Raw genomic sequence first — 10710 nt, 5'->3', positions numbered from 1 at the left:
GGGGGGGGGGGGGGGGGGGGGGGGGGGGAGGTCTGCAAATGCTGGAGCTGGAGGTAGAGCCAGGCTGTGTAGATAGGGTCATGCCCCTAGCACTCTATTACTCTTCTAGCCAAAGACAGGGTCCCCTGCTCCTGCCCCACACTGGGGAACCCACAACCTTCTTCGAGCCCCTCTGCTGAACCCAGCAGACCCATGTTCCTGTCTATCCTCGTTAGCACAGGTCTGTGGGCGGCCCTGGAGTCTGGCTGGGCATCCTGTGGTTACGGCCGGGCCCCTGGTGGGGACTCGTCGGAGAGAGGAAAGGGCCTGGGAGGCTAGCATGGGTAGTGGGAGCTTCAGGAAAGGGCTCCCTGTGGCCACTGCAAAGAGCTAGATGCAGGAGTGGATGGGCCTGGGGCAGTAAGGGGACCTGGTGTGACCGGTGTGTGTACACGTGTGTGCATGTGTGTATTAGTGTAGGTACGTAGCCGTGTCCCTAGGCTCACGCCCTCCCATCCCCTCTTTACACAGCTGATGGAGAATTTTTTAGCACTTATGTCAGCCCTCATCGCGCCCCTGCTCAGCATCCTCAGGGGCGGCCCACGGCCTCGGAACAAAGCCATGAGTCCCTCCTCAGCCACCTTACCTACCGGCAGGGCAGCCCTGTCACCACTGCCAGGTGCATGGCCACTGCCCCCACCCCCCACGCCTGCCCCCCCCACTCCCTGCCCTCACTCACCCTGGGGCGTAGGGAGCCTTGGGCTCTGCCTTGATGGGGGGCCCGGAGCCCCCCAGGAAGGGCTTGGGAGCGCAGGCCATAGCATTGTTGTTGCAGTTGAGCGGGGCGCTGTAGCTCGGGGCGGGGAGGGAGCCGTGGCGCCCCGGGGACGGTCCGCCCCCAGGGGGGCTCAGGTGGTGGCCCCCGCTGGAGCCGGGGAGCGCCTGCGGCCCATGCGGATAGGAGGCTGCGCTAGCTGGCGCAGAGATGTCAGGGAAGCAGCTGTGGAGAGAGAAGCTCAGGGCCAGCCCGGACCCCAGCCCCTCCCAGGCCCCCACCTGCAGGGCGGCAGGAGACAGCAGAGGAGTCCACGTGGGGAGAGGTGGGGAGCCACTTGCAGGCTGGGCAGGAGCACACCTTCCAGGTGAGAGGCGGAGGCCAGAGGCCGTGGGGGCGGGGACACTCACAGGTCCGAGGCGTCCTCCTTGCTGATGTACTCCTCCAGGATGCTGGTGTCTATGTTGGAGGGCTCCAGGGCACCGTTGATGTCGTGGCCTGCAGGGGAGGGGCACATGTGAGCCACCCCGAGGCCTCTGGGCCCTGCCCTGTGGCTCTCCCCAGGCCGGGTCCCCCAGAACAGATGCCCCCGGGGCTCCTCCATGTCTGCACATCCATGTCCCCTGGAGATGTCAACTGACGCCTCCGCCCTGCGATGGTGCTTCCATGGCCCGCCAGCCTTCCCCGCAGTCTCTGAGGAGGGGAGGAGCCCAGAGCACAGATCGGGGACATGAGCAAGTTCTTCCTCCTGTCTGTAAAATGGGGTAATCGTTCCAAAGTTTTATGGGGGGCTGTGAGGAGTAAATGAGGTACTTTCCTGAACTGCGTGCCCAGTGGAATGCCCACCACCCTTGAATGCTGGACCCAGACTTGATGACCCTCTCCTGCCTCCTTCCAGACGGCCCAGCTGCTGGGCACCCAGGAACCCGATGCCGGGCTGGGCCGAATCACACAACCTGGGGGGCCCACATGGGCGGGGGAGCCTCCCGCACCCTGGCCCCAGCTGCAGATGGCGAGGGAATGGGGGCTGGAATCAAAAGTGCCCAGCTCAGCCTATGCATAGCTCATCACCCCCATAAAGGGGGCTGGGGTGCCCAGCGCTGGTATTCCAGAGGAGGAACCGGGCTTGTGGGGGGCTTCACAGCAGGGAATGATGGCCGCCCAAGCTCTGCTCCTCCACCGCCCTCTCCTGGGCCCTCCCTCCTGGCCCCAGCCCCACAAAGGGGAGGGACTCACAGAAAAGGCACCCAGGGCTCTTGGGCATAAGCATGGGAGGAGAGGGGGAGGCGCTGGCCTTTCCCCTCCCAGGGTCACCTTGCAGGGGGGGAGCAGGAGGGCGGGGTGATAAGGGGGCTGACGTAGGAGATGCGTCAGCCCCGATAATGGAGGACGGCCCCACCCACACTGCTGACCTGGGCTGACCAGCCCCACTGAGGCAGGGGGTACCCGTCCCACAGGACCCTGGAGCCATGAGCCTGGGGTCTCAGCCTCATGCCTTCTCCCAGGTGAGCCCTGGGAACAGCTCAAGAAGATCCAGGAACAAGTTCTGGCTCACCTACTCCTGGCTATGTGACCTTGAGCGGGTCACATACCCTCTCTGAGCCTCAGTCTCCTCATTAGTAAAATGGGGACATGAACAGCTAACACTTTACGGGGCTGACTATGAAACAAGTTAAGGTATGTACGGTGCCTGGCATATAATGGGTGCTCAGCAAATGAGTGGCTGTCCTCACTTCACAGTCCCAGAGCCCTGGGGTCCCTAGGAGCCCCTGGCAAAGGCCCCTCCCTGGCCCCAGCCGGCATTTCAAGAATGCTGAGCCCCGCTTAGGTGATTAATGAGTGGCTAAGCCCTCCTAGGAGTCACGCGCGCTGCCTGGGACAGGCCCTCCTGCTGGCCCCCACCCCTGGATCACCCAGCCGGGAACCAGGGACACCCACCGAGCCCTGCCAGTGTCCGTCCAGAGCCCTGTGTTGCCGGGGCTCGAGAAGCTTCTCAAGCTGGGAATGACTGGTCTGCACATCAAGGTTCTAGGATTCCCATCTACGCTCTGGCCCCCACCCCATCCTTCCGTGTTAGCCGAAGATCCTGTTTATCGAATGCCTACTGTATGCCAGGCACTTTGGGAGCCAAAAGCATTAACAATCACAGGAGTTTATTATATGCCAGGCGTCCCGTGCGTTCTTCACGTCAGTGTGACACTTAATCCTCCCAGTCCAGAGCGGTGATGATGACAAGAGGACAACGATAGTGACGGCCTGCCTACCAGGTCCCGGCACTATTCTCAGGGCTTCACAGGATTATCTCCCAATTATTAGCATCATGCCCTTCATTCAGAGAGGTCAAGTCTCTTGCCCAAAGTAACACAGCAAGGAAGATTCAAATCCAGGCACAGGGGCCTGACTCCAAGGGGGAAGGTGTGGTTGGTGGTTGATGAGACTTCCTGGCCATTCTGGGCTGCCCCACCTTATGGGCTGTGGCGGTGGGGGGGGGCGGCGCTCAGGGGATAGGGAGGGAGGGAGCACTGGAGCATTAACAGCGAGCCCCCCAACCCCCGCCCCCCTGCTGCTGAAGCCGCAGGTTTTTGAGACTGAACTTGGAATCTATGGTGAATGATGGGGTGATGGAGTCATGGTGTTGCTATTTATAATAGGCCAGGCCCCCTCCTCCCTTCCTTCCCCTCCTCTGGCCAGGAGCACTCCTAATCACCCCTAATCCTCCTGCCCACCTCCCTTGGGATAGGGGGGCCTCAGGCAGAGGCATCCTGGGAGACCCTAACGAGAACCAGATGTGGTTTAGGGGAGGAGAGACCCTCCCGTGCCAGGGGCCGGGAGGACGGGAGGACAGCGGAGGGAGGAGGGAACCACTGGGGCGGGGTGGGGGAGATGTCTGAGGTTTGGGGAGTTGGTGGGCCTCTTGAGGAACACAGAGCCCACATCTTCTCCTCTTCTGGGACCCCACAAGTCCTGCCTGATGTTCTCCCCACGCGGCTCAGCCTAAGGGGTCCGGCCACCAGGCAGATGCCCCCAGACTGTCCCAGAAAACACACTGGAAACTTCTAATCAAACATTCGGGAGGACAGGGTGGGGGTGGGGGCTTGCCGGAGCCCAGAGATTCCTGAGGCTGGGGCAGAGCCCCCAGGAACCCAGGAGGAAGGCATCAGCACACTTTTGGGGGTCCCTTCTCACCGACTGCTCCCAGAAAGAGCTCTGGAACGTCCTTGAGCCAACAACAGATACCTTCCAGGCAGGAAGCTGAGCCTCCAAGATCTCCCTGAGTGGTGGGGAGGCTGCCCAAGGTCCCACAGTCAGAAAGTGGCACCACCAGGTCACAAACCACCATCCCAACCCTCCCCCCACAAACCCTTCCACAACTTCCCGTTGCTCAGGATAACCACAACCCTCCTGGAGGTCCACGGCAGCCCCCCTGCCCACCTCCTCCAGCCTCCTCTCCTAACCCGTTCCCTCCCCGCAACTCTCCCCATCCTGGAGCCTTTGCATATGCTGTTCCCTCTGCTGGAGGAAGCCCATCCCTATTCGCTGGGCTTACAGGTAAGTTTCTCAGAGAGGCGCCCTCTGACTCCCATTCCCGTGACTGGCGGCCTCCTTTCTACTTTCTCATCCGGTTACTTACGCGGCTGCCCAGCACAGACCTCACAGGTGGGTGGAGGGTCTGTCCACTGCCCACTCACTGCCCACAGCTCACTCACTGAGTAGTCACTCTGTACCAACATTTATATGGCCCATATTTAACTCCCATAACAACAAACAACAACCCTACAGGAGAGGTGGTCTGCTCGTTCCCCATTTTACAGAAGGAGCAGGCTCAGGAAGGATAAATGCCTTGCCCAAAGTTTACACGTGTGGGGCCCGGGATAGGAGTCCGGCCCTGTTCTGCCTCTCCGGGGTATAAGCATTTAAGCATACAGTAGGCACACAATAAATGTTCACGGAACGAATGAGCAAAGTGGCACGCAGAACACTAGAACCAGGCCTGCCTGGGTCTGGGGACCTCCCTCTGGCTGTGTTATGGTCAGGGTCCAGGGCTAGACAGGGCCCCTCCAGGTACCGCCCCTGCCCTGCTGGGCTATGCGCCCCAGCTGCTCCTCATTAATTAGGGCCTTTATTACCTGCTTTTAACAGGAGCCAGACACTGTCTTGTCCCAGGCAGGATGGGATGGGGGCTACGGAGAGGAAGCCCCCTCCCCTCTTCTCTCCTCCTCCCTTTAAGGCCACCCAGCTGGGCAGAAGAAGAACCAAAGGGATACAAGCCAGGTGCAGGATGAGGGCGGGTGGGGGCCCAGGTGGTCCTCCACCCTGGACCCCTCCCTTCCCCCTCCTCATGCTCATGACCACCCCCCCACCAGCTGTGGCCGCTGGCTGAGTCTGGGCCATTGTCCCAGGGAACGGGGGAGGGTGGGGACCCGGCACAGTGGGAGGCTTGTGCCCTGCCCACACCTCCCCCCTACCCGTCAATGGGGCACTTGTCAATTCATGTCCCAAACATGGCGGAAATCCCGTCGGCCACGTGGCTGTGGGCAGGGGAGGCCAGGGCCTAAGGATGCTGGCCAGGCCTAGCTGATCAGAACCTGGGGCTGACAGGGTCCAGGGCCCAAGCCTGTTCCCCCATTCTGCCCTGGGGGTCCACCCCAGGCATCTGACTCTGAGGGCACCCTGGCTCCAGGCCATGGTCAGGGGACTGCCCACCCTAGCACCCCCATGATGCCCTCAGGGACTCCTAGGGTCAAGAGGCCTAGCAACGGATGTGGGCCCCCCCCCATTGCTATGTGACCCTTGGCAAGTGACCTGACCTCCCTGCGCCTCAGCTTCCTTCTCTGTCAAGTGAAGCAGGGATCCCTCCATCACGGAGCGGTCGTGAGTCTTCAGTGAGATGGCAGGAAAGCTCCTCACCCCCAGAGGCCATTCCTCAAATAACATTCATTGCTGTTTCCAGCTCTCTTGGGGCTCCCCTCTCCTCTCCTGCCCAGGCTGTACCCCTCTCCCCCATGCCTCTCCATCTGACTGCATATCTGCTCCAGAGAGCCTCTGAGGGGGCCTCCGGTCTTCTCCTGAGTCCCTCTGATGCATGACCGGCGCCATGCTAATATCCTGGCACACACACAGCAAAGTCCGGCCTCCAGGCCTTGGCTATCGCCCCCCCACGCCAGCGGGTAAGCCTGTGACTACCTCCCCGCTCTGGCAGCCCCTCCTCGATCTCCTCAATCAAGTGGGCCCCCAGTGCCGTCGCTTATTTCCCAAAATTGCCTGAGCTACTCGACATGCTCCAAGCTAGTCCACTCTGGGACAGGGCACAATATGGCTCTCACCTCCTTTGGCTTGAACTTTCTATCTTTATTAATATGATCTGTGATTAATGTAGTAACTGCTAGCCGTCCCCGCTTCAGGCTTCAACTTGTGACCAGACTTTCTCATTCAAAACACTTTCTGGTCAGACCCTTGACTTTGCAAGCTATCCTCTGCATCTCTGCATCAAGTCCCCAGTTAGCCTGGGGCTGAATGACAAGGATATGGCTCCTAAGTCATTGCCATCAGGTCCTTAAATCAGACCCACGGTTGCCTTTATTCCCTCTCAATTTCTTGCCCAAAACGCAAAAGAACCCCATCTCCTCCAGGGGACCTGGAGTCTTCGGCCACCCCTGGGCTATAGCTATGCCCTCCCCTAGACCCCACACAGCTATCTGTCCTCGGGTCGACACAAGGCTGAAGTCACAGCCCCAAGAGGCTCCAAGTCAGGTCCAACAGAACAGCCCAGAAGCCGCAACGTGTTCTGTGGGGACCCACACTAGTCCCCAGCCCTGACTCTACGCCCACCCGATGGCCGCATCCCTCTTGTGCAGGGACCAGGGCAGGCAGGCTGCGGAAGGCCCTCCCCACAGGGGCAGAGTAGAGACCCTGCAGCTTGGGGTGGGCGCGTCCCTACCAGGGTTACCCACGTCCGACGTCCGTCTGTATTCACACACCAGCATGTCCCCCTGACACGTGCGCGTACACAAGGGCACAATTCCACTGACAAACACATGATCGTGCACGTACACACACACAGGACACTGACACGTGTCCTCATTCATGTACTCATTCATTCGAGCAATTACTGAACATATGCCATGTGTCAGGCACGATGCTTGGCTCTGGATCTATTGTAATGAACAAAACAAAACCTCCTGCCCATGAGGAGTTGACGTTCTGGAGGCAGAGTCCGGTGACAAGATAGAGGGGGAAAACCCCAGATTGAGAAGGTAACAAATGCTATGGAGAAAGCAGAGAGGGGGGCGGGGGTGGCAGGAGAGCAGGGATGAGTTGCAGTTTAATAGGATAGTCAGGGAGGGTCTCACTGAGAAGAGATGGGAAGGCGGTGAGCCACAGGAATATCTGGGAAGAGCATTCCAGGCAGCGGGGAGCCAGTGCAAAGGCCCTGAGGTATGAGCATGCCTGTGCTTGTTCCCATGTTCCCATGTTCCCATATTCCCATGTCGTTACACCGCCCAGACTTGAACGCTCACTGAGCCAACGGCAGGCCCAGCCCAACCGCCCTTCTGATGATCGGGTCTAATTGGAGCCAGCTCCAATACCCAACTCAGTGTCGCAGACCCCCAGCTACCCCCACCCCAGGCTGCAGACCCCACAAGGGAGAACCACAGAGGGAGAAGAGAGCTCAGGGACTGAGACGGTGAAGAGGAGAGTGAGGGAAGACCCCGAGGGAGCAAGCGTCCCCAAATTCCACAGACGGACAGAGGCTATGGCTGTACCTTTTGAGGGCTGGAGGGACCCAGGTCAGAGGCAGGCAGGGCTCTCCCACTGATGCGGCCCGGAGACAGGCAGAGGACAGGATGCCCTGGGGCCTCCAAAGGCCAGGCCAGTGGAGCCTCTGGACCCAACTGCACCCCCCCCCCAAGCCGGAGTTTTGCCCTTCCCTCCCCTCCTCCTCCAGCCCTTGGCACTCCAGGGGTCTCACAGCTCACATCACACAGCCCACAGCCTTGACCATCTGAGTGAGGACTCTGAGGCCCGGAGAGGTCAAGGGGCTGAATGGAAGTCACCCAGGCCAGCCATCCGTGGTGGATCGGGACCCTCGGCACTCGAGAGGCCCCGTCCCTGCCCCACTCTAGGCTGGCACCCAACTGCGACAGGAGCCCCAGGGTCCCACTCCGGCCCTGCTGTGGCAGCCCTGAGTGAGCCGGACACATCACCTCCCTCTCCTGCCTCAGCACTTCCCTCTTGGAAATGAGACACCACCGGGACTTCACAGAGCCCCGAGACTCCCAGGAGGCAACTTCTGCAAAAACCTCTGGCCTGGGTGTGGCAAAGACAAAGGACAGTCAGCCCCTTCCCCCCTGCTGCCAGCCCGAGGCAGAGTTCCCCAGCTGGAAGCAGCAGGACCGCAGGAAGCTGGGTCCCTGCCTCCAGAGCGCAGCCCATAAGGCTCTTGGTTTCCCCCCATCCTTGGCATAAGCGGCCCAGAGAGTGTGAGGGCCTTTTCCAAAGCACACAGCACCAGCCACAGGCCCCAGCCCGAGGTGGGGCACTGACCTACCCCGTGGATCAATACAACCTCAAAGTGGGGGGCAGCATACCAGCGGCGAGCCTGGCGAACTAGGCTGTGCGTGCCCCGCGGGACAATAATCACCATCCAGGCAGACAGTTCTGGACCGTCACCGTACCAGGCACTTTCCAGGCCTTCCGAACACCCAGTTTACGCAATCCCCGCAGAAACCCTGAGAAGTGGGTACTAGCTACAACTGTATTCCCACTTCAAGGATGAGAAAGTGGAGGCACGAAGAAGCGCAGAGATCCGCCCAAGAGAGGGGCCGTGGGCAGGCAGCAGGGCTCACACTCCGGCGAGTGCACAGGCCCTGACACATCCCACACCCGCCCCCAACCCAGGGGGGCAACGTACACCCAGTGGCAGCAGGGGCTGAAGACTTTCACCAAGGAGAGGAGCCCCCCCCCATACGCACACAGCCAGGCTGTGAGGGAAACTGAGGCCCAAAAGAGGGGACAGTGAGGAGGAAGAAGGCGGGAAGGAAGGGCAGGCAGCCTGGGTAGGGCAGGGCCACCCCTGGTTAATGATCCAGTTAATGATTTCTGCTCCCCGTTCTTATCAGAGGGCAAAGTCCAAGGGTAGCAGCCAATCAGCAGCCCTGCTGGGCTCTTACCCAGCAGCCTCAGCTGCCAGGGCCCCCCCAGTCCTGTAAGCCCTTGAGAGTCAGAGAGTGGGGGCCAGGTCCCCGGGAGGAGGCCATTCTGCCCAGAGCGACCTACCTGTCTTTCCCCCAAATACCCGGCTTGACACTGCCCAAGACCCCAGGGGGCACTCTGCCAAGGCCCCCAGACTCAGGAGAGGCGCTGAGGCAAGCAGGTTGGAGAGAGCGCTTCCTCGGGTGCACCCCCACCCCGCCTTTGTTCCCATAGCCATTGTTGCCTCCAGTGACCCTGAGAACGTTTCCTGCCCCCCCCAGCCCCATGCCTCCCTGTGCCCTGTGCTGGGTGTTGGGGACATGCGGATGAGTCAGACCCCCCACTACTATTTCCCCTCCGGCTGGACTCAGGACCCGGGGAGGAAGAGCTGGGACAGGACCCCTCCAGAAGGCACCCCATCTCATCTTCTCGACAGTCAGGGGTCCAGCTGCCTCCCTCATCCTCCTCCTTGGTGCACCACAGACAGACAGACAGACAGACAGACAGACAGGCTGCCATGGGGCACGGTGCCATGGAATCACACACCCCAACTCAGCCCCAGACCAGGGTGGGCATCCCCTCCCAAGAATCCTTAGGTGGCCTCCCCCTGTGGCCTCCTCCTGCCCCCCGGCTCCCCCAGGCCACTCTTCCTCCCCCAAGGCCCTGGTGGCAGAGGACAGAGCTGGGGGCTTGGTGGCAGCTCTGGCTAACGCTGGCTAACTCCCTTCTCTCGGAGTCGTGGCCCCTGGGAAAGGGGGCCAGTGCCGGCCCCTCCCTCAAGTGGCTTTCAAATCAGGATCCCAGTGCTCTGGGGGCTGTGGGGAGCCCTGCCGCCCCACCCCCTGTGTATCAGGAGGCCATGAGTTTGCCTTTCTTTGGTGGCTACAAAAAATCTCATTGGAAGCCCCTGGTCTGGTCCAATCCACCGGCCTACCCCAGGAGGGGAAATGAGGCCAAAGCAGGGAAGTCACCAGCCCAAGCCACCCACCAGGTCTGGAAAGAGTGAACGCCCTGGTGAGGCTCCAGAGGCCAAGCGGAGATCCCCCCACCTCTCAGTGGCCTTTTCACCACCTGCTGGAAGCCCAGGTCCCCTAGGTCTCTAAGGCTTCCCCCACAACAGCTGCTTTCTTGGGGGAAGAGGGGCGCACTGCTCACTCAAGCCCCAGGTACCCCTGGAACCAGGGGTCAATACCTGCCACCTCCCATGCTCTAAAACGGCCCTTGTTCCCAGGGCTGGGAGACAAGGCTCTCAAATCCGAAGGCACCATCAAGACCTTCTCTGCCACCCCCTCCTGTCTCACAAGTAAGGAAAAGGGGTTCAGAGAGGGTGACAGCTCAGCACAGGGTCACAAAGCTCTCGGCGGCAGGACCCGAGCCTGCACCGGAACCTCTAAGGTTCTGTCGGGCTCCTCTGATGCCGTCTTGCCCCTGTCCCTGACCGGGCTCTGGGAATCCAAGGCCCCAGCCAATCAAGATGCTGAGGAGTGTAGCTGCCACCACGACCCTGTTACCTGCTGGGAGCCAGTGCATCCTGCCTGGAGGGTCCCCTCTCTGCAGGCCCTGTGCCCGCAGATCCAGGCGGCCGGAGCCTCCTTCTAGGGGATTAGCAGGGCGGTCACGGGGGCCCGGCTGTACCAGCCTCGAGGGGGCCGCCCTGTCCCAGCCTCCCACCCAAGGCCCAAAGCGCCTTAGCCCCCAGCCCACCACCCCGGGGTGGGGCCCAGGCTGGCCCACTGCACAAGCAGGACCCAGGACATAGGCCT

At 61.1% G+C, this 10710-nt stretch overlaps 1 protein-coding gene across 2 annotated transcripts in view; it reads right to left on the bottom strand.

Annotated features, from left to right (window-relative positions):
• The window catches only part of MYRF (myelin regulatory factor), a 28584-nt gene extending 18107 nt beyond the window's left edge, over window positions 1-10477 (bottom strand). The window contains exons 1-3 of one of the 2 annotated variants that reach the window (XM_040639203.1): window positions 10459-10477; window positions 1165-1252; window positions 719-979 (exon numbers count right to left, since the gene is read on the bottom strand). In XM_040639203.1, the coding sequence (XP_040495137.1) occupies window positions 719-979; window positions 1165-1252; window positions 10459-10477 (368 nt within the window). Of the gene's footprint in view, window positions 1-718; window positions 980-1164; window positions 2864-10458 lie in introns of those variants that run through there. The other variant, XM_040639202.1, reaches the window with a different exon arrangement.
• Between the last annotated feature and the right edge of the window lie 233 nt (window positions 10478-10710).

The sequence above is a fragment of the Ursus maritimus genome, unplaced genomic scaffold (assembly GCF_017311325.1).
Source record: "Ursus maritimus isolate PB19 unplaced genomic scaffold, ASM1731132v1 scaffold_23, whole genome shotgun sequence".
Classification (NCBI taxonomy): Eukaryota; Metazoa; Chordata; class Mammalia; order Carnivora; family Ursidae; genus Ursus; species Ursus maritimus.
The sequence above is the reverse complement of the archived record's forward strand: the minus strand, read 5'-3'. Positions and strand labels throughout refer to the sequence as shown.